The sequence below is a fragment of the Melanaphis sacchari genome, unplaced genomic scaffold, assembly GCF_002803265.2.
Source record: "Melanaphis sacchari strain LSU unplaced genomic scaffold, SCAv2.0 Contig64_pilon_pilon, whole genome shotgun sequence".
NCBI classification, from domain to species: Eukaryota; Metazoa; Arthropoda; class Insecta; order Hemiptera; family Aphididae; genus Melanaphis; species Melanaphis sacchari.
The window spans coordinates 2,380,455-2,406,089 of NW_020271462.1; the positions used below are offsets into that span (position 1 = coordinate 2,380,455).

Sequence of the window (25,635 nt, forward strand, 5' to 3'; positions counted from 1 at the left end):
TTAAACAAAACATACTTTTAAATTATATATCCTTCGTTTTATTTTAAATAAAATAAATGAATATATTATATTATAGAAATAAATCAACACATATTAATATATTTTACATTAATATTTTACCGATGAGTTAAAATTTACAATATTAAATAATGTGGTACAAATTGGGTTAAAACTACATTATATAATTGAAAATAAAAATTCATTAACTATAATATTAAATATATAAAATTAATGTCTAATGGTATACATTTTTTAGTATATTAAAAACCACAAATATAATTAAGTACTTGTCGACTGAATCACAGTTGTTAGCCTTTGATAAGGGCTCGAATAGTGCTGAAATTGTTAAAACAAACATTGTTACTGTCTTTTAATACTATGATTTGGTTTTTAATTACCTATGTCTTCATTTAATCTAGACCATCCTATTCGTTCTGCTTTATTTTCATTAATTAGCCAGTGTGTGAGTGGTTTAAAATATTCGATTAAAGGCCGTGCGTCAATTTCACTTGTTTTTCCTCCAGTAAGAGTTTTAATAACTTGTGGCCATGGTTTTGAATAGCCCATTGACATTATTTCACTAATAAAAGACAAACGTATAGTATATAGTGAAATGGTTGAGTTTTATTAAACTTTTTAATTTTAAATCAGTGTTTGTACTGACGCCGAATATGAGAATAAAAAAAGTTTGATGTATGCGGATTTATTAAAACATCTATTATAGTTTTGTCGCAGATATATATAATGATTTTAACAGCTAATTTCTGAGCTATAACGATTAATAACGGCCATTGGACTAATTTTATCCTTTTATATATTAAATACATTCAGAAGGAATCGTTTAAAAAAGACACTTGTTGTAATAATAATACAGATGAAACTAGATTTTTTTTATAAAATACGTGTATATTATATTACTATATTAAAAAAATATGTATTTTTTACAATATATCATATACGGTTATATAAGTTTTTATTTTCTTATTGTCAATCAACGTTAAAATACGTCGTAAAAACATAAATCACTTGGATTTATTTTACAATTTAATGTATTTTAAAATGTTCACAGATTTTTAAGTAATTTAATTTTTTTTTTTATGAATTTTTTCAAATATTTCTAAATTATCAAATTTAAGGTCGTATAGTTATAATATTTTTCCTTAGAAGATGAAGCTTTTACCATTTTTAAAATGAATATACCTAAAAATAATTTCCTGTATTATATTTAACTACATTTAAAAGAATGACGTTTGTCATCCATACTAGGAGCACTTAATGTTATTTCATTGTAGGCCAAGTACCACTATCTAGATCATCCACGTCTCTGATATGATAAATTTTGGTTCCTACCTTAATATTCGACCAGCTTCTCTTGAACGATATATGTCACAAGTATGTAATGGACCAATATGTCCTGCTGCTGTACACAAGGCATCATGTATTTGAAACTGAAGAATTATACTAATGAAAAATCTGAAATATTTGATAATTTAAATTAAAATGTTGAATCGGCATTTATAGTTAGATATCACAGCACAGAAGAATAAATTATGTTAAAATGTATGTAGTTAGATAAAAATTTTTCTATAAGAGCTGCTTAAATAGACTATGCATGAAGATTCTTAAAAATATTTTACTGAGAAAAAAATTATATAAATTATAAATGCTTTATTTATAATTTCAATAGTTCTTTTTTATAACTGATAAATTGATAAATTTTATATTCGTTTACTTATTTGCAATATATTTAGTATTATATATATATATATATATATATATATAATTAGGTATAATATTTTAGATCCCGAAAAATGTGATGATGATATATTTAGGTTACAATGAAAAATGTTGTGGTTTTTTTGCATGTTAATCATCACATTTTAAAGCAAAAAATGCATAATTTTTCAACTTTGCGGATGATTTCTAGTAGCAGATGGAATTAAGTTGATAATTAGAGGTTAAAAAGAAAAAAAATACTTTTTAAAATGATTTGGATAAAAATAAAAAGATTAATGAAAAAGAGTTATATTTTGTAATAATTCAAAATGAAATAAATGCTAACAGAATAATATAATTTTCAAACTACGTTGGTTTTTATCTATTTATAAAAAATTAAAATTGTAAATTTTTAGATAATATATTAATGCAATAAATTATTTTTAATATTCAAAAAGCTTGATGAAAATACAAGTATGAAATTTTTCATAACATTTTCTTACAACACATAAAAAAATATTGAAAACACATTCTTTCGTCGTTTTGAATAAGTATCTATCTGAACTTCATACTGTAACGTACGTAATTGATATTTAAATGAAAAATAATTATTTTAGTCATTTTATTGTAATAACTTAAAAAAACTTGACACTAAATTACATATTTTATAATTTTCTTTATACCTACAGTGAAATGTTTAAAATATTTAGATTCATTTTAAGTTATTCAAACCACAAACTTTTTCATATCACCGTTTATATGGTACATTGGTTGTTGGTATTGACTTACAACATATAAGTTAATTGTAATATCTAATTAAATTAAAATAATATAACTTTATAATGATTATTATATATATATTTTTTTAATATCTACAGTATTATGAAAACTTATAGGATTTGATTAAATAAATAGATATATGCAGATCAAACACGTAGTTTTTATTGATTTTTTACTTTACGTTTAAATGAATTATGAAATAATGTCGATCTTGAAAAATCAATGTAAATTAATTAACAAGTTAAATAGTTCATTAAATATTTATAACGATTTAACAAACATTACAAACTTGAGAAGAATATATTATAAGTATTTAGTAATAAACATATTTTAAAAACCCATTAAATATTATATCTGTGCTTGAAAATTGCATATTGACTACTTTTATATTACAAAGTGCAGATTAGAGCTTATGGTATCTACATAATAGTACACAATATATATTATACTAAACATTATATTAGAATACACAACTAGATATAGCAAAAAATTAGAAAACTATCAGAATTATAGTAAAAATATTTTTAAGAATTTTACAATTTTATGCAGTTAGGTTTCATACATACTTTATATAAGGAGTATCAGCAATCACTTGATACTTAGAACTTGGATCGAAATCGTTTTCATCTCGTGCTATTGGTGGAATGATTCCTTGATACAATAATTTTAAATCCCACCAACGAGCATTTAAATTGTGAATGCCTTTGGAAAAAACACTCCATCGCCACTATAATTTTATATTTATATGTCAAACATAGGCAAGAGCGAATACTTAAAAATAAATTTTGAAGTACTAGATATATGTCCTTAACTACTTTTTGTTTTGTAAAAGTATTCAAATTATTTTTAAATACTTTAATAACTATGTATTTTTTATATTTTTGAAAAAAGTGCTTGCGATTATTTTCAATATTTTTCTAAAGTATTTGTAATTAAAAACAAATATAAATTTTTGAATATCAACTTTTATTTTTAGGTAATATATTTTGTATTTTAATTAAATCACAATAAAAAGAATCATAAATTCAAAATAAATGTGTGACTTGAATCAGAAAATATAATTTATATACTATATAAAAATATAAAATAATACAAATTTACCTGGAGTTTTATTTTTACTTGTAAAATAATTTATAAAATTTATATAAAATGTAAAATTGTCATAAAAAACTGTTTCGATATTTTAAGATACCAAAACATGTTATTAAAAAATTTTGAACGTATCTATAAATATTTAAAAAAAGTATTTATATTTATATCTAAATTCATTTTTTTCCGAGTACTCAAATACTTTTCAAAATAAGTATCTGTACTTGAACTTGAATAGTTTTAAAAAATATCTATTATATTGCTACCTACTTATCTTGGGAGTATTATGAAATTATATTTTTATTAGTTACAAAGTCATTTTATTTAAATACTAAAAAAAATAATTTTAATAAAAATTATACAAATGACAGTTATGACTGGTATGAGTTTAATTTATAAAGCCATATGGCTATGTACAACTGTACAAGGCTGTACCCAAGGTCCCCTTAAAATTTTATTGCATTGCGCAAACTTAGAAATTAAACGTTCATTTTTTTTTTCTATTAATAATGTAGCATTATAGTTCAAACAATGATAATATTAGGCCATAGGGGCATGGTGTGGCGTGATGTTTGGATACAGTCATTGAATGGTATTAATGACTATATAATAGCCAAAGTTTAATTTTAAAAAATAAATATATTGTAATATAATATTAATACGGTATAGTTTAAATTTCCAAATCAATATTTTTTAGACTTAGATTCACTATAGTAACCCTGAATTAAACCTTTGGAAAAGAAAATGGTCTGATAAATCCATACCAGAACGGCTTACTAAAGTATTTGAAGTGTATTCTAACTGTAGCTGAAACTTTTTTCTAAACATTTTATTTTTATCAAAAGTTTTGATTATTTTATCGGTGTCAACCACAATGCTTGAAAGGACATTTTCTTTTTTTAAAAGAATCAAGTATTATTTGCGAAACACTACTGTTGAAGATAGACTAACCGGTTTAACATTACTTAGTGTACATAGAAATATTCATGTTGATCCTGAGGAAGTAGTTAACCGTTTTTCTAAAGAAAAAATAGAAATTAGAATTTGTGTTGTAAAATTGAATTTTATTTAATTATATATTTTAATTGTTCGTTATTTTATATAGCACCCTCTCACCCTCCCTGGAAAATTTGTTTTGGGTATGGCCTTTGCTATATATTTTACAATATAATAATCTTTCAATAAATATTAATACTTTAAAAGTTGAATAATGTTATATAAAATTAAATGACAGTTAGATAAGAATATTTTAGAAAGCAACATAATATATTAAATATAAAAATAATAATAATGATATATCTAATATTAGTAGGGCATGGATTTTTATGTAAATACATAATTTTATTAAATGCAGTTTCCTTAATTCTAATTAAACTAATTCTTTTCTGTTAAATATTTCATACTTTTTAATACATATTTTAGTAAAAATAAGAACATAAATATTTGTTTATTTTGACTTTTTTTATTACATACTAATTCGTGCCCTGCTAATTAGTTACTATTTCAAACAGTATAGTTTACTGTAAATTACACCGCTTTTTTTCTTAAAATGTTTTTAAAATGTGTATCCTAATAAATTACACGACGGTTAAATTATATGGTAGTATTACTTACTAGTTCTATAATTTTATTACAACTTAAACAGTTTTCAAGATTACTATATTATGTCATACGCCCATACCTATCAAAAACTAGACGTGTGTCTGCGTCAGGTATTTACTTACCTTATAAACAGTTTATGACGAAAATTTGATGATTTTAATCATAGTGAGTTATACCTAGACGACCTAGACAACACTCCCTAGAAAACGACTAACTACAGAGTCATTTAACTAAATCGTTTTTTTTTTTGTTTTAATATACATTTTTTTTTTTTTTATCGTAGATATTATTTTCTAGCATTGTTTGTATTATTATTATTTGAAACTTCTTACCAAATCAACTGAATAGGCGAAAGGTAGATAAGCAATTTTGTCTAAAGCCATTTCCATTAAGAAGTCTATTTGATCTTCTGCAAAAAAAAAAAAAAAAAAATAATAATAATAATAATAATAACAACTTAATGCATAGGATATTTTATTTTAAATTTTAAATTTCATCACACCATAATCGTCAGTTATATTATTTAATAGCCCAATTCTGTGTAAATGCCGTGGTGTAGAAACAGAAAGAATAACTGCATCACTCAAAGCTTCATGAAAACCTAAACATATTAATTTGTTTGTGATCGATCTAATTTTGAATAAATGTAATAATAAAATATTTGTAGTTGGGATTCACCAGGATTCGCTCCTTCTTTAAACAGCAGAGGCTGATCAGAATAATGGAGATAATATTGAATATGAGCCATTTCATGATGTGTTGAAAATAGATCATCCATTGAAACGTCAGTGCATTGTTTTATTCTAAATAAAAAAAAAAATAAAAATTGAATCACTATTTATTAATTTTTTATATTATGTTCAGGTACTCGTTTAAATAACTTATATACTTTTGTTTAATATGTAGCTGTAAAATATTGTAATAGATGTCAGGTGATATAATTTCCATAATATTATATGTATATAGTACATTAATAATTGTATAGAAAATAAGATAATAATTTTTTATTTATATATCTTATTCAACTTAGTAAAATTTAACCGTATTTTTTTAATGGCAGGTTTAATTGTCAATCTCAAGTTACTAACTAGTTATTTTTAAATTATAGAATATTTAATTCTAATAAGTAATAAAAGGTGATTGTTATTCAAGTAGATAGTCACTTTTTGTTAATTACTCATATCTTTCTAGTCTTGAACTATTGAATATTATGTTTAAAATACCAATAAAAAATATGAATAAAAATTATAACAGCAAGTGTTATCGTATTATTAATAATATAGTAGTCTATGTTTTTAAAAATTATTGATTTTATCATAAAATAAAATATTATGCAATAATTTAAAGATATTTGAATTTAAACACAAAACAAATATTAATGGATTCCTCTTTAAATAAAAAATACACAGAATTAACTAACTGATTAATGACAATTTGTATTCTACATAATAATATTTACCTGTAATCATATTTATTACAAAAATCCCATGCAGATGCTTTGCATGATACTGGCCTATTTGTTGGCTTTTCCAAAATTGAATTATGCCAAAACTCCACTGGCATCGCTTTCAATCCAAGTGATGTGAAAAATTCTTCAGCAATTTGGAACATCCTATTATTATGTAGGTATATTTTAAATGTATAACTAGTCCATTCTTTTAAATAAAATGTTTATATTATTGTTATTATATATAAAATGTAAGCAGATGTGAGGTATCTATTATTTTTACTCTACAAAGAATAGACCCACCAAGTATAGTGTTTTACGAGACTCTACCATTTTTTATACTAATTATATTTAATAAAAAAATAAATAATTATAGTCACATATTTAATAGATAGATAATCGAAATATTATTTCTATTGTAAAAAGTAAAATTAAATTAAATTTAAAAAAAAAACCAGATATCATTATAAAAACAATGTATTCATCGGTATCTTCAGAATTTAAATTTCAGATAGATTGTAGTGTAGGGGTTAAATATAATAATTAATAACCTATAGAAGCAAAGAATTTTAGAGGTTAGGATGCGTAGAATCTTTGACCATAATGCTCTTTTTTCTCAAACAAAAGCGTTCTTTGATATCTGCCCCGTATAAATATTGTTAGCAGACGCCCATGTAACAAATTCATTAGTAAGTTTAAACGTACAACTAAAATGAAGTGTTATATTTTTTTTTAAATTCAATAAATCTCTTGGTATACAAATAAATAACAATGCTGAATTTTGCATAGTTCACAATACTACGTATATTACGTATTACGACCCGTTGTACGTGACTTGATACGAGTTGGGTTATCCAAGTTTTCGAATTTAAATATTTTAGGGTTGTTAAGTGAGTGCTATTGGCTAAAGTTTATTCGGACCAAAACCACTGCATATTACTACAGTTAGGTTTGGGTACCGAGCAGAAATATATGGAAAATGTTCACATTATTTATTTTCAATATACCTATTTAATAAACAAATAGGTTAATTCATGAAATGCAATAGTGCCTTTAATTATGTTTGATGAACACGTCGTTCTGTTATTATTAATCATTTAATTATTTGATTCTATTATGATGAATAATAATTATTTTTGTCTCTAGTTGGAAGAAATTTTCTATGAAAATAAATTTATTATTGTTGAAAAAATCATTTTTAGGTTATAACTTATTAGTCCTACCACCTTAATATATTTATATCTTTCATTAAACAAGATTAAAAAAAGAATTTAATTGCATATTTTATTTAATTTTTAATTTTTAGATTATAAATAAGTATTTGTGTTTTTCTAAAATCATTATTATCTGATTTTCTTTATCGCGTCGATGTATGTATCTATTTAATTAAATGGCCAAAAGAATAGTAGGTGCTATTGATTTATACCTACTATACACATTAAAACTTTATGTACATAGGATTTACATTTACCGCGTTTTAGAGGGTTTACTTTGACTTTGATTAGAGCCAAGTATTAAATGGATTTTTCAAATAGGTATCTACTTTGATTTTATTGAAAAGGTGAACAGAATAGTAATACTAAAATACGTCGAGCACTAAAAAGTGAAAATGTAATGTAATTATTCATTTATTAATTTAAGCAACAAACAAATTATATACTTATAGCGAATCTTAACAGCATAATAAAATTAATCAATAATTATTATACATATTAATATTAATGAGTAATTATATTGTTTCATATATTTAGTTACCTATCCTATATTGTTAAGCTACGCCTAAATTATATTTATTTTTTTGATATTTATTATTTGACTTGTCGACTAGATTCAGTGATTGACGTTTATAGCAATACACAATGTAATAAATAAAGCATATTGACTAACAATAGGCGTTTTGTGTATTTATTTAATATAAATTAGCCTTAACTAAAATTTTTAGAAAAACTTAAAAAAAACTTTAAAAAAAATACATATATATATTTTATTTGGGTTGATTTCTATATTTTTGTTACAATTTATTATTTTCAAAATATTTAGATTTTAATTTATTAAATTTGTATTTTATTATTGTTTTTTATGGGTGGTGTACAATTAATATCTAAAATAAAACTGAAAATGTTTAGTATAATATTACAGTTAAAAATTAAATAGACCTGTTCATAATTTGATAGGTATGTTCAAAAAATAAAATATGTATTTAGGTCATCCCGCTATTGTTATTTTGTTTAAATGTATTCTTTCTAATGGACATATTACTTTAAAGGCGTGTATCCTTGACGTAACATTTCACCGGAAACATCAATACGTCTTTTCTTCGGAAATGGAATCACTAAATCTATTATGTTTTTCCAGTTCTGTGCCCACATGTTACCTAATTAAAAACATAAAGCTTCATAATATACGTTGTAAATTATTATACTATAAAAAAAATGTTGGGGTAGACAAATTATAAATATAAAAAACGGATTTTGTAAAATTGATTAATTTAAAGTGCACCAATTGTATATACTTGTTGTATGATTATTATTTTTACCTATTTAAATTAGAGTATAATTGTTTGATTTATATCTGTAAATTGCTTTGTAGAAAAATTTATTTTAATATTAATTTATTATTTTTAATATTTTATCATTTATGAAACCTACCAAGTAAATGCGCTGGTATTGGTCCATCGACTCGAACCCTGCGTGTACCATAGTGAGTAACTAATTTTCGCCGAACATAAGAGTGAAGATGTTTATAAATCGGTTCTATGGCTGTCCACAAATTTTCAAGTTTAGCTTTAAAATTTGCATCTTCATACATTGCAATCTGTTGCTGACCTGCATCTTCAAACCCTACAGAGTTACAAATAAAAAAGAGTGATCTTTTATCATACTTGCTGGTAGGAGAATTTTTTATCTGTATATTTTCGAGTATATCAAACACATAATAATATTATGTTAATATTGTAAAATTATAAATGATAAGATTTTAAATTATTCTGGTTATTTTTTAAATACAATATGTTATATTTATTATTTAATATATACATTAATAAATATAGCATAACTAATTATTTTTTATTGTTTTCTATACTTAAAAATATTATAATACCTATTGATATTGCAGCTTCGTTAACCAATTCCATATATTTTATATATTTAGGTCGAATTTCATGTCCAATATTATCTCTCCATGAACGCCAAGTATACAATAGCTCTTCAAAATCTCTTGAGTTAGCCATCACTCTTACTAAATCTTTTTGCATTTTATTTTTCAAAATATCGTGTTACTATGCATATGATTGTTTATTATATTTTATAAATAACAAATTATTGATACCTGGTTCAAGACTTAGTTCACAATACGATGTCAATCTATAATTGAATGGACATATTTTCGCTTTAGCATAAATATCTTTCATTTCATTTAAAATTGAATGCATCTATAAAATGAGAAAAGATTAATATCTCAATACCTATTTTATGTACTTAAACAACAAAGTTTAACTGATGACAAAAATATTCATATTGTGTAATAATTTATTTTAATGGTATTTGGTACTTAAAATATATATTTGTAAAACACGCCCATCTATGTTAAAATATTTCTTTTTAAAAGGTTAAGCAGCTTGATATTTAATTGCTGAGTTTTTTAGTAAGTGGACAGAATATCTAAATAAATTATTTACTAAAAAATCGTATAAAAAAAAAAAACTTCGAAATCAGAGTTTAGATCGTCTATAAAAGATACTGTCATTCAATTTTCTTGATTTATGTTGGAAACAAAAAAAAAAAAAAAATTGATAATGTAATTGTAATTCAAAGTTTAAACACACACATTTTATTAGATAGATATCAAGAATTTTATAAATGATCTATCTACCCCGTATACATACGAGAGAACTTAAATTTAAACATCTGCTTTTTAAGTGATTTGATACTGGAAATTTTAACGACATTTTGAAAAGAATTAAAATTTTAAATCCTAAATATGTTTAAACACATATCAACTCAAAATATCTTATAATCCACATATTATATAATAATTAAATACAGGTACTTACCTGATTTAGTTTTGAATCTGGTATATTTGATTGGCTTTTCAATGCCAAAATTTTGAGTTGTCTTTGTATAATAGGATCAGATATACGGGTCCACATGAAATCAGAAGCTTTTCTCCAAGATACTCTATTGAACTTTGAGTTCAATTTTTGTTCGTCTATCTTTATAGTAATAAAATTTGAAAGCAATGATATAAAAGGTATTAATATTATAATGGTAAATATGATAATATCTATACTTAATAATTATTATTGATTTTTACTAAAGAAAAAAAAAAACAAATATTGTGGCGTAGTTATTAGTAAATAATTAAACTTAATGTGATTTAGGTTATGTATAAGCTAAATTCATAACTTATATTAAGTTTTTTACATATTTACACTATAATAAATGTATAGTATTTACAATAATATGATGTTAATGTATTTGATACGTTAAATTTTTCTTATACATATTTAAAACAAAGTCTTTCTATGCACTGGTGGGTTAAGTTCTGATTTAGTTAAATATGCCTGATTATAATATATATATTACTTAATAGACAAGTTATTCATGAATCAGTTATCTGTCAGTTGTCATCCGATTTTAATTATAAATAAAATATAAATTATTTATAACCTATTAAATGGAAACATAACGTTAACAACATTTATGATGGTCAGATACCTAATTAATTAAAATAATATGAACATTTGTAAATGTAATTATTATAATGAATAATTCTGAGTTATTCTATAAAAGAATCAAATACATAATATTTAATTGTAATAGGTAAAATTTTAATGTAATGAATATTGTAAGGACTTCCATGGTTTTGCATATAATAAATTTCAAAACTTTATGACCAAATATTCAAAAATAATATAATATATACTTTTGCATACTCTGATATTTTTGGGTTTAAAGAATATATTTTTGATTATAGGAACATATTTTAAGTTTTGAATGCATATTTTGATAATTTATCGAGATAAAGCACTTGGGTAAATGTTTTTCATGAATCAAGGTCAACAATTATATTAAATTGAGAATTGGTCATAAAAACGAATGAGATTAATTTTATCGTATTGGTCAGTGGAAGATTAGATTAAAACTATATCGATTTTTTTTTTATACATATAATTACATAGAAAATTGAATAAAGTAAAATAATTGAAATAAATAAAATATAATTTTTTAGTATAATATAAGAAATTATATTTTTTTGGGGGCTAACTCAATTGGATATTTTTAATTTTTTAATACTTAAGTTTATATTTTTAAATACATATTTGATGATTTTTTAGTGGAGAAAAGTCTTTGCTCTAGTAATGGACATTAAATAAAAATTATCTCGAACGCTAATGTAATCATAATAATTGTCCACTGAGACATAGTACCTCGAGAGGGTCTGAAATAGTTTAAAATTGCATCTCATAACTTATAATATTAAAACATAAGTGCACTTAGTTGTGTAGATATGAAAAATAAATCTACTTTTCTAGTTAGATTCTAAGGTAGTACCTAATAGGTATTAACAGTAAAAAACTCTATTTTTTAAGGATATTTTATAATTTATTTTTATAACTAAAGGTTGTTAAAGCATGTTAATTACTCCAAAAAGTGATTGAAATATTAACAGAGAAAACACATTGTAAAAGGTAAAACCATTATATTCATCATAGGTAACATATACCTTATACTATTATATTATGAATTGTTAATAAACAACCACTATTAACAAATATTTTATTTATATCATAATTTCAAAACTGTAATTTTAAAATATTTTAATTTTTATAGATTTACCATTTGTTTTTTATTGTATTCCGTTATATTTGTTGCGTATGTCCACTGTGCCGTTGCTACTCTATTGCACGAGGCTACTGCTTCATTTTCCCATTCACGAAGAAATTGTATAGCTTCTTCAATATTAGTATTAAACCCCTAAATATTGATAAATGTTTTACTGTTTTAAAAATAATAATTATAATTTGATTTAAATTTAAAAATTAACATATAGCGTTGATATTTTATCACAAAAAAATATTTAATTTCATATTAAGAAAAATATAATAACGTTTTACCCAGATAATAAAATAGATAAGTTTAATTTTTTGTTTATTTATAATTAAAAATACATATTTTCATATTATTAATTATTTTAGGTAAGTTTTAATATTTACCCATAATTAAAATATTTTTGTCAGGTTCCAAGAAAACGTATTTATTAAATTCACTTTCCTACTTTTTAAATTTATCATTTATTTATTTAAATTACTGTTTAATTAAATTATTACTAGGACTCGGAAGTTGATGCATTTCGCATTTTTTTTTTTTTTTTTTTTTTTGAAACTTATTAGACAATGCTCTCCTGACCACAAATGTGTTTCATAAACATGTGAATTTAAATTACTGATTTTTATTTTGCATTTTTTACTTTTTTCACTTTTTGTCATTTTTAGGTATTATTTTCCTTTTTAGTTCAATTTCTTGTATTTTTAATTAGATTCTGTCAATTAACATTTTTACACGTATAGTTTTTGTTTTACACAGATTGTATATAAGTACCCTCATCAAATTTATATTTTATAAAATAATATTTTACACAAGTTGTATACAAGTTAGATAAAGATTCAATAGAATAAGGCAATAATTGCTAACCTATCATTTATACTTTTGACAATATAAAATATGCTTTAATAGTACAATGTAATAATTTTGAGTAATTTTAATTATTAGTTCTCTATTCTTTTTTAAAAAGAATTTATTTTTACTAATTTTAAACAAATGTTTATAATTTTTTTAGGTCATTTTTTGTGATTTTTAAGTCATATTTGAATTTTTTAGGTTTTTTTAAAATGTTTTTAAAGTCATCAACTTCTGAGCTCTAATTATTACTTATTAAATAAAAACTACCAACTAAGTTAAATCTAAAAGAACAATTATTAGCTGTATCATTAGTATATTACCTACTCTTTAAAGTCAATATACTCGTATATACCAATTTACTTTATATAAACACATTTTATTTAAAAATGTATCTTTTTATATAAATGTACATATTTTTAATTTAAATTACATTTATATATTTGAATAAAACACGTATCTTAAAATAGTTTTCATTATTTTTAATTATTTTACAATAATTCAAAATTGTCCAGGAATATTTTATTTTTTGTGTTTTGAATCAAATTCATCTAAATAAATTTATCTAGATTTTTATATGACTTTTTTCAACAAGATAAACATTAGATAACTTAATCAATATTTACTCATATAAGATAAAAGATAAAGATAAGTAGTTAGTATGTACCTAACTATTAAAATGTATTATCTCAACATGACTGAAATATTACTGTAATTTTCAAATAATTATACAATATACTTATAAAATAAAAAAAAACTAATATAAACTAATTATATACCTATTTTTATATTACAAATTATTATATTAGATATTTATTCAGTTATTGATATTTATAAAAAAAAAAAAAAAAAAAAATACTAGATTATCAAAAAATATCTGATTGTATTAAATATCAATAATAAATAAAACAATGTGTATCAAGTTTGTTATGCATATTAAGTGAAAAATTTAATTATATAAAATAATTAAAAATAGGTACCTGTATTTTTGAATAATCTAATTCCATAGAATATTTGATTAAGTATACTGCAAAAACTAGAATAATCTTCATTGAGAAATTAGAAGTTTTCATTTTATCCTATAAATATTTTAGATAATTTTATTTTTAAATGATAAATATATGATAAATATGTTGTGTATTAGGTTTTATTTTTTTTAAATAAATGTTTACATAAATTTTTAATTTGTTAAAAAAATAGCTTAGTAGCTGCACTGTATAAATTTTTCATAGAAAATAAATACACACTTATAAAAAATTCACAAAATAATAATTTAATTATGTTCACTAAAACTAATTAATTTACACAGAACAACGTATGTATGTCCTATTTGGATCACAAATGGCAACTGTCAAAGAATTATTTGAACGTATTTCTTTAGGTTTATATTGTAATAACTTGTGTTGTGATCATCATCTGTAACGAGCAACAATTGCATTATATACCTTCACTACTTTCGTTCGTTGTTTAATTTGTGTTTATATAGTTAAAAATATTTAAAAACAAATTTTGTTTTGTTGAAAAATCAAAATAATTTGTTTTTAATAAATAACTGTTTGTTTATGTAGTTGATTTTCAAAAAATAAATACTAAAAAATGTCAAAAATATTTTTTATTATTTAAATATATGTTTGGCTGTAACAATAAAATATTGATTTATAAGTTAAATTTAGTAAATTTACGTTCATAAATACCTGTATAATATAGTTTCATAAACATTAAAGAACACTAATATTTAGAACCTAAAATAATAAATACTGGTGAAATTCTTGTACTTCAAAAACATTAATGTTTTGTTAAACGTATTTTAAAGTTTGGGCAACCCTGCTGCAGTTGATCCACACATCTTTCACTATCATTATACAGTAATTATATGCAATTGGATTATCACTGAGGTACAACAATAATTAATAATAATTTCGGCATTTATTGCATTGTGTTTAGTAAATAGCGTTAGTAACAATATTTTTATTTGATAAAGCATTTATCATAAATTTAATTTAATGTATATTAACCAAATAAATTTAACATGCAGTTACCTTTTTTACGGACGTGTATTAAAACAATTATCAAAGCGTGTCTATTTACGATTTGATAGTTTTAGACAGCATGTCTTATTTTTCTGTTCACAAATAAAAGATAGATCCAGATGACTAAATCACAGAAAAAATCTAAATATATCACATTTGTGAGTTAATTTTTAAATATACTTTATAAACATAACACAAAAATAACTTTTCAACTAACTTTAACAAAAATAAATTTTGTAAAAGACGTATATTTTAATTTAATAAGCATTTTTACTGTCTCAAAAGGTAATGATAGAAAAAACACGCATTGTTATAAAATCAATAGGTATATTTGCTGTTCGGCTAAAAATCTTAAATGAAGATGAAACGAAAATGTTTACATTTAACTAGTTTTTGATAAAATAGGTTTCTTTATGTTATTATGTTTCAAAAACGAATAGTCCTAGTGAAATTTTTACCAAAGGTTTATAATAATTTTTCTATACATCAAATAATTTTTTAAATATTTTTTATTTTATTTTTCTATGCTTTTTATAGATAATTGAAATTTGGTTCATCATGAGTGGTTCATGTACTAATTAAAAAAATATAGATACATAAGCACAATATTTTTATACAAGCATTTTAAGTTCAAAATTTGGTTAAATACAGGCAAACATTGTAAATTGTTTTTTAGTTAAAAATGTATAAAATATTTAATTTTTTTTAGGTTAGGCTTGAAAACTAATGTATGGTTCCTCATAAAACGCATTCATACTGAAATTAAAAAAAATCTAAGAAATATATTTTAATTTATAACCATGATTATTAAGATTATTTTAATGTACATTTGAAGTATAAAATTGAACGAAATTATGTATGTAAACGTTAAATTAATACATGTAAAAGTTAATTATTTTGTTAGAATTTTAAAACATTATAACAAAATTGTTATTGTTCAGTATGTTATCAATTTTAGTAATCATGATTTCTTTTTCAAAATATTATATAGATTAATTTTAAACTATTAGGTACTATAAATGTACTCATATTGTTTTGAAGTAAGGAGGTATTGACTGAAAAGTTAATAGCAATAATATAATATGCTTATATAAATGTATATACTATTAAAATAAATAAATATTATGGCCTATCTTTTATTATTAATGTATTTAAAAATATGTATACTTATATAAACTGTATCGATGTAAATATATCTCTTTTTTTTATGGTTTCTTCTTTTTAATCTCATATGATGTGTTCTATTTTTTATATTTTTAAAAGATCTTTGGATCTAAAAAAAATGTTTATAAATTTACGTATACAATTTTAACCATAAGTATATAAAATCAGTTATATACATAAAGGATTTTTAAATTTTTATTTTTATTTTAGCGACTGTATCCTATTGGCTATTATGCCTATGGTGTTTATCGAAAATGTATAATAATACTACTGAATACTGATACACTTTATTAAAAAAAAAAAAAGAATCAATGCAGCTATAAAATTATTAATACCTTTTTTTATACATAGTGAGTCAAATAATCCCTAGGCTCTACAAATATTTATAAATAGTATAATCATTACAATATATATATGATATATATGTATTTTTGTGGTGGAAATTACAATTATATTTCACACTATTAATTTTTTTTTTTTTTTTAATTATTAAACTTAGGATTTATTCACTTTAATAGACGTCAAAGAACGCATAGTACCACCCAACGCTGGCTTCAACGAGAACATGGAGACGGATAATGGATACTCGTATATTTGTTATCATTTATGATATTATAACTTATAGGTAATCTACATATACTTTAAATGGCATTGGATCGAATGTAACACTTATTTTTTATTTATTATCTGATTACATATCAATATAGACGAACGAATATCGAATTCGCATAAGTAGGTTTACCTTCTCTTCCCTGCTAACGTTTATAATAGGTACCTAATAGATACCTATGTGTGTAACTGTATGGGGCACGAGCCGTCTCGCTATTCGCTCACACCGGTGAAAAATATGTATAGTTAATGCGTCGTATACTTGTATTATTATTATAATATACATTTGAAATCAGCGAAACGATAATATTTTGTACATTAATTACCTTTGTGACAGTAAGCACAAGTTGACAGTTCGTAATTTTATTTATTTTTTTTTTCTTAAGATAATTTATGAATAGAAGACTGTGCCTTCAATATTTTAATAACAGGATGTGTAATTTCCTGCAAATGTTTATCGGGCTGAAACGCAGAGATTATAAGATGGCTCTACTTTTTATGTTATGGTTCTTTGGCACAATGCAATACCGTTAGAATTTTTTAAAACAATTACCTCCTAGTCTACGATGATTTACTTTTAAAGAAGGTCTTTACTAATAATGTTATGGACGTATAATGTACATATTATACTTTCTTATGTTTTATTATTTAATTTATTTATTATTGCCAAAATATATTTTTTTGTAATATTTTATTTATAGTCTTAGAAAATACAAAACTGATTAGTTTATAAAAACTTTGAGAAAAAAAAAATGAAACTTCTATTTAACCCGATAAATTGAAGTACATTATTATTTTATAAATAATGTAATACATGTTACTGTTAATAGACATCTTTTAAACGCACTCTTAATTTCCTAAATTGTTTAGGTTATGAACAGGTAGCTGATCTCCTTTGCATACTTTACTCATGTGTTGTGTTAAATAATTTATTAGTTAGTCTGTAATTTTATTTTAACTCTTTATATTTTTTTTTCTACACAAAAAAATAACTCTGGATGCCTAGATGCGACAACTGCTATTACATGCTGGTCCACGATAAACTGATATTTTTAGAATAAATTATATTTACAGAAAATTTAAATGTTCTTTTCCTAGTTTTAACGTAATAATATTAATTTTAAAATTCTAAGTGAGTTTAAAACTAGAAATCGATATCGATTGTTCATTTTATTATATCTACTTATTATATCTTATGATCACATTTTTAGCAATACTTTAATTTTCTTGGGGAAAATTTTGTCAAACGATAGAAAATGTATAGTTTGTTATGACTTTTACTTTATATATATATAATTTGAAATTTATCATCATTTTAAAATTCAACATAACAAAACAGTACTATATATTGCATCAATATTATTGAAGTGAGGTGAGTTCCGACCACTTTGTATTTAACATTTAATACTGTTCTTAAATCTCTTTAAGTATGTAGGTTTATCATCGTATAAAGATAATTTATATTATACTTAATGGTTATTATACACCTAGGGGTAATTTTGTTAAACGTTTTAGCTGCAACAAAACTAAAACACCGTTGGCTTTTAAATTATTTGTTAAGTATCATAATCTACAACATCATATTTTATTATTTTATTTACAAATATAGTAAGTAAAAAATACATTGATATAAATATACTAAAATTATAATCTATATCATATATGAGTGTACTACTATAAGGATGTTTATTATATTTTTCGTTTTATTCAAATTTAATCCATATAGGTTCAAATTACATAAGATTATTAGAAAGATGTGGCACTAGCATATATTGTCTCCGTTTTACACATAACGGCATGGTAAATTTTCGTTCACTAGTTTCAATAAAAATAATTTTAGTAATTTTAGTTATCATATTAGAGTGAATTGACCTATTATCAAACTCTTAGTGAATAACATTATATTTGTTTTCTCATTGGTTTTTTACGTTATTTTAATTTATAAGTGAACCATGACCATAATTTTCATATTCTCAACTCACTTAAAAATTAAGATATCGTAAAAACCAACGAGAGAACACAGATAATATTCTTTAAAAAAAATTTGATAATAAGTCAATTTACTCAAATAAAAATTAAAAACACACTATTGAAACTGGTGAACGAAAATTTACTATATCGTACGTGTATAAGACGAAGAAAACACATGCGGGAGCGATGTCTTCTTAATGATAATTAAATATTTGTTGTGCATTTCAAATGGTAACTAATTGCATAGCTTTAAAAATTAAATATTTATAAAATTTAAACTATAAAAAATTTGCAAATTTTCGTGAATTTGACCAATTTTGTCAAAATTTTAACTTACTTAAATAGTTAAGAAATCATTTAAGCTCAACTTTTATATTTTAATTATCTTATGAGGAAGCTCACATTAAATTTTTAACTTTTTGATAAAGCAAACAATTTTTTCTGGATATTCATAGAAACATATTGAAAGGTAAATAGATTTTGTCAATTCTATATTAAAAACCCGCATTTTTCTTTTTTATTTTTTTTTTAATTAACTGAGAATTATTAATTTCGACTAATTTAAAGTACCAATTAGTTCTGATTTTCTATCATAAACTATTGTTAAAAGCGAATATAGAAGTATTACTCTGCTATAAATCGTATACATACAAAAAACTTTTTTATGTAATGTTTTTGTATGATATTATATTTCTAAAATTATTATTGTTTTTTTTTTTTTTACTTAGCATCTTATAAATATCAATAAAAAGACACTACACGTTCATAAATTGTTAAAATTCAATTTGCACGGTTAAGAACTATTTAAGCTGTATAGACATTAGACAGTCTATACAGTTCTAATGAAAAATTCAAGTGATCGCACCATAAAAATAAAAAACTTTTGTTATGCATCATGAATTTCATTTTTTTTCAATATTACTATAATACAAAAAAAAGTTATTATTGTTTTAGAATCCATTATTTTTATGTCTTTAAACTGGAATAACTTTTTTGTTAATGTGATATTGAAAAAATAAAAAATAATGCTACTTAGTAAAAGTTTATTTAATTTTATAGTAAACATTTAGATTTTATCTTGGATTAAGACTGACTACGAACCGAATGGTAGCCTTCTTGATACCACTTTTATATAATTTAGTAATTAAGCAACAACTATCTATGGTACTATATTTAAAATTTAAAATAATTATTTTCATTTAATAGTTTTATTAAATTTTTTTATATTGATCCCTATAATTGAATGTGTAATATCATCTTAATGTACTTAGTATTAATAACTTTGTAAGTAACAATCATATTCGTTAGTTTATACCTATTGAAAATACAATTAGACAATTAGTTATATTTAAAAATCATAGGTATAGAATACAACGAAAACTAAACAATATATTTCTTTATTCAGGTTTAATCATAAATTCATTTAGGTTATTTTTTCAATTTAAAATAAATCTATGAAAATAAAAATAATAATTTTTTATAAGTAACGTAAAAACACGTGTTTATAAAATTAGTATATGTACGCACCTACTTACCTAGAGAAAACAATCGAATTTGAATAATATATATTTTGGTTTTTTTTTTTTCAATTAGGGTAGTGTATGTAAACTATACGAGGGTGAAAATGAAGAAGAAGAGCAATACCATAGTCGTTTTCATCAAATGGCCAGCCAGTAGAATATAGTTTTATTCCTCTCTCGTTGATCATTAATCACAAGTTTTTACGAGCGTTTTCCCCTGTGTCTACCACGTTTGCCCGCAGTTGGACCGGCTGGAAAACAGTTTTAATTAACAGCTAAATGTCTCTAATAGCTCCCTCGACATTACTTTAATCTGGAGCTAATTAGAGCTGCGGCGAAAACTCTCCTCCCCCCTAAACACCGCCTGTTCACATTGGCACGTTGGCGGACCGCTGCTTGCTTGCTCCGCCTAACATAAAACCACTTTTTAATCTCTGAAGGAAATTGTAAACTCGCCCTAGCTCATTTGTTTTCTTTAACGAAGCCATCGTCCGTATGTATGTATTTAGGATCAATGTCACACATTTAACCTATTGAATTAATGCATTTATACTGTAATTAACGAAAACATATTTTAATCGTGTAAATTATGTTATTAATAACACAATACATTTGAGTAATTGAACTCACTAACACTGGAAAAATTATAACATTTGCATTGCTGGTATCCCATGAGTCCGCCGCTTAATATATTATTGATATATCCATAACGTAATTCATACAACGAAAATTTGATTTTTAGTTATTAAAATATATGATGTGAATAACATCGAAATAATTCAATATTTATATTATTATTAATATCGTTACATGTTTTAACGATTATACGTATAGTTAGCGATATCTGTATACGTCTATATTACATAACATCAAGACTAATAATACTCCTAATTAAATTAATTAAACAAGGATTTCTCAATATTTGTACCGTTATAGCTAGGTGTTGTATTGCATAATGATTTAGTAATATTAGTTAGGTACTTACCTGTGGTAACTACTATATGGTATATTACACATATAGGATATAATTATAAGATAATATGATGCATTTAAATGTAACTATAATATAAATGTAAAATTATTATATGTATGTTTATTGAGAAATATGAATTATAACTGATTTGTCTAAGTCTTTCTAATCATATTTAATTGTAATACCTTAAGTTTTTAACACAATTATAGTGTATTTAAGGGGTGAAGATTAGTTAATGCCCCCCCCCCCCTGGAAATGGACTTCATTTTATATGTAAATACTTATTATTTTTGTATCTAACTAATAATACAAGTTTTTTAAAATCGAGATAGAATAAAATAAAATAAAAAAAAATACAGTTGAAAAAAGAAATGATTATTGTGAGATGTAGATCAAAAGTTGTATTGTAAAAATTATATTGCCGTTTCCTGATTAACCTGCAGTGGCTTCAGTTAAATCACTACTTAACACCTTGACTTTATTATATTATTGTTTAATTTAGAACTAGGTACACTTCACATAGATTATACAATTGTAGTAAGGTTTATGTTGGCAACGTAATAATTACCAATAAAAATACTCAATTTATTTTTTTTAAAGAATCGAGATCCACAAGACATATTGTGTAATCTGCCGATAATAAGATAAATTATAATGCCTATTAAAGTATAAATATCATGAAGGTATAAATAAATGAGTCAATAAATTAATATTGTAATGGAATGTATTACAAGTTCATCAAATTCTGATAAGAAATTAAAGCGTTCTTATTTTATATAATCAGAAATTTTTATTTTTATTAAATATTCACATATCATTTAGTTATTTACAATTCACATGAATAAAGCGTGCATTTATACAATTTTCAGATTTTGATTGAGTACTATCATTTATCCATTAAATATGTTTTATATTATCTATTATTAAAATATTTCATAATAATATTAAATAAGTAGGTAGTAAGTATGAATAAAAACAGTCACACAAAAACATACAATTATCTCTCTCGTAAAACTAAAATAAATAATATACGATATTTTTAAAGAACATTAAATTTATGTAAAACTAAATGTATTTGGTGAATAACAATATTTTACTATAATATGAGTATGCACAATGTGTTTATCATATTACGAATTATGATAACGATTTCAGACGATTATTTTAAATAAATATATTACTGGAAACCCAGATTAATATTCATTACATAAAATTAAAAACATTTAGGTAGGTATACTTGTTTTGTTAACTATAATGCTTTCAAAATAAATTTTAAATGTTTAGAAATGTATTAAGATGAATACATTAGTTTTTAATTCTCTTGTTAATAAATAATTAAGTTATTAAATTATTATTTTATTCAATAGTACAGTATTATGATATATATATAAATATATATATAATATTATGTATAATATGTATCGATTTGACCAATTTATTATGTTATAAAATAATTAAAACCAGTTAATAATGTCTATAATACAAAATGACCAACGTTGTTATTATTTTGATCGGAATTTTATGTACAAAACAAATTTACTCAAAAGTCTGTTATGATACGTACGGTCTGTATAACGACTCGCAATTTCCATCTTGTTCGTGTGATCTAATATTGTTTAAAGTGTGATAATTATGGCTTAGTTGAGCAGTAGAGTTATGATTGGATTGAGTTTGAATTGTTGTGGCAGCGGAGGATGTCGGGCAATCTATTTTTATGCGAGATTCTTCGGGAGATCTGATGTTAGAGTTATTTTGTAGATCATTACTCCCAGTGCCGCATGTTCGAATATTTACGGTTCCTCGTTTATCCAACGCTGTATCATCTCGCGAAGATATTTTAGCTTCTTGCTGAGCTTTTTTACTACGTTTCCATTTCATTCGGCGATTTTGAAACCAAATTTTTACCTAAAATATAAAATATTAAGATTACCTAAAAAATATCTGTAACTATATATAAATAAATCTGTACTAATATATACTAATTAAGTTGCAATTAAGTTAATTAATAAATATGTCATTAATCGTTAATAATAAATTCAAATATATAACTTTATATTATAGCTTATAATATTCAATATATATTTAACTATTTTTCATATTGGTTATAAAAATTATGGTTTTTTATAAATTTCAAATAATAATTAATACGAGTTTTAATATAATAAAAATTAAAAAAATTAGTTGTATAGTTCTAGTATCCTGTAGAATTATATCTATTATAAATAGGTGTAGTAAATAGATACAAAGTTAAGGATAATTACATGTTTTTACTGGGATTGTATTAAAAGATAAAATTAGTTGATAAGCTATGGAAATGATAAAAATTTTATGTTTAATTAATAATTTACTTAATACAACAATATTTAGTATCTTACCCATAATAACCCAATTAAATATTTTATAAGTATATTGTTTGCAAAATTACTATATTATTTTAACTATAATAATCTATTGACTATTTTTGTTATATGACAAGTCTTGGGTCTACTGAACCTACTGGTGGCTACATAAAGAATAGAAGTACCTAATAATTATACTAATAAGTAGGGCTCGGAAGTTGATGACCTAAAAAAAATATGCAAATATGACTTAAAAAGTAAAAATACTATATAAAAATTAGTTATTTAGATTCATATATTTATGAAACACATTTATAGCTAGTAAAATGTCATCTAATAAGTTCCAAAAAAAGTGCAAAATGCATCAACTTCCGAGTCCTACTGTCAAGTTACATAAACTGACGAATAAGCTGATTAATTAAGATATGTTGATAAATAACGAACAATATAATGTTGTACCAATAATTAAAATGATTAGGTATGCATTTATAGATACACATTTTTTTCTTCAATATTATTTATTTACTTAAAGATTATAATGTGTATGTGATAGTGTAACCTACTGATATATTACAACTTAAATATACTCTCTCAATTATTTCATATTTCTTGATGGTATATTATATTTTTATATGTACACTGAACACGAATAATTATTTTCTGAAGCAATGTTAAAGCGTGGTGAAATTATAACACTCAACGTTATTTCTAAGTCTCTACATCCATATACTGTTTGAATTAGCAATTGTATAATATATACATTTCAGGAAATTTAACAGAATAAGGATTACCTATGTCTGAAAGGGACTCTGTGATGCAAATTTATGTACGCACTCTTCACATAAATAGATACCCATAAATATTTAAATGTGTATATAATTATAAAATTTCAAATATAGTATGAAGAAAGTTTTATAAATGTGCAAAGTTTCTGTTTTATACATAAACTTAATTAAATATTACTAGACTGAAATTAATAATGATGAGCTTTTTTATTGCAGCATTTTCAACTTAAATTTTGGATAATATAAATTTAAGCCGTAATACATGAGTACAAATATCGATAGGTAAGGTTATCATGTATTATAACGTCTAATACAATATATTGATATATCGCACTGCTAGAACAAGACTGCCACAACTCAAAATTCATGAATTTTGAGTTATGACTACTGTTGAATAGAGAAAAATAAGCTCTATAAAATGCAGAACGCCATTCAATATAATTTTTGTTAGCCACTATAGAGATGTATCAGTATTGAATATTTAAATGATTAGTATTTCAATGCAAGAGACCATATTCACTTTATGGCGTATACTTATTTTAATTTATCCAAATTATCACTGAAATTCAAGACTGCCTTATTTCGACTTGCGGCGTTCTTGCGAATAAAACTAATTATCGTGTATGTTTGGTCAAACAACAATATTTAGAGTTGTATATCTGCATTTATAATTTATCATAGTGCAACTACAACCAAATATGACTATATGTATTTATTAATAGAGCTTTTCGTTTGCCAATTGTCATATCGATTAACAATGGTTATCATTATCAATCAATTTAATAAATGGTTATCATTATCAATTGACCTTATAATGTATTATCGTATCATTTTTAAGTAAGTACCACCATAACATATTTTTGTATGTAGTTTTATTATTCAGTTAAAAGTTAAATCATTATTATTTATGACAATATAGCAATGCAGCTAATC

The 25,635-nt window shown here is 23.0% G+C and overlaps 2 protein-coding genes across 2 annotated transcripts in view; both read right to left on the reverse strand.

Moving 5' to 3' along the window:
• Positions 1 to 223: 223 nt before the first annotated feature.
• Positions 224 to 14,384, reverse strand: LOC112600445 (angiotensin-converting enzyme-like). Its single transcript, XM_025347669.1, has 15 exons — positions 14,292 to 14,384; positions 12,472 to 12,609; positions 10,686 to 10,844; positions 9,962 to 10,064; positions 9,734 to 9,877; positions 9,283 to 9,474; positions 8,894 to 9,008; positions 6,647 to 6,799; positions 5,866 to 5,990; positions 5,690 to 5,788; positions 5,520 to 5,596; positions 3,063 to 3,223; positions 1,351 to 1,473; positions 399 to 580; positions 224 to 336 (listed from the first exon to the last, which is right to left on the reverse strand). The coding sequence occupies exons 1-15, from the start codon at positions 14,382 to 14,384 to the stop codon at positions 236 to 238; spliced, it is 1,965 nt and encodes a 654-aa protein (XP_025203454.1). The 3' UTR covers positions 224 to 235.
• Positions 14,385 to 23,049: 8,665 nt separating this feature from the next.
• LOC112600452 (homeobox protein Hox-B4) overlaps positions 23,050 to 25,635 on the reverse strand; it is a 32,091-nt gene continuing 29,505 nt past the window's right edge. Inside the window, exon 3 of the mRNA XM_025347679.1 lies at positions 23,050 to 23,483. Coding sequence (XP_025203464.1) covers positions 23,130 to 23,483 — 354 coding nt within the window. The 3' untranslated portion in view covers positions 23,050 to 23,129. The remainder of the gene's footprint in view (positions 23,484 to 25,635) is intronic.

Coding starts and splice junctions, on each gene's coding strand:
- LOC112600445 (XM_025347669.1), bottom strand. CDS start 14,384: ATGAAAACTTCTAATTTCTCAATGAAGATTATTCTAGTTTTTGCAGTA. Junction 12,610..14,291: donor TAGATTATTCAAAAATACAG/GTACCTATTTTT, acceptor ATCAATATTTAG/GGGTTTAATACTAATATTGA. Junction 10,065..10,685: donor CAGATTCAAAACTAAATCAG/GTAAGTACCTGT, acceptor CTCATTTTATAG/ATGCATTCAATTTTAAATGA.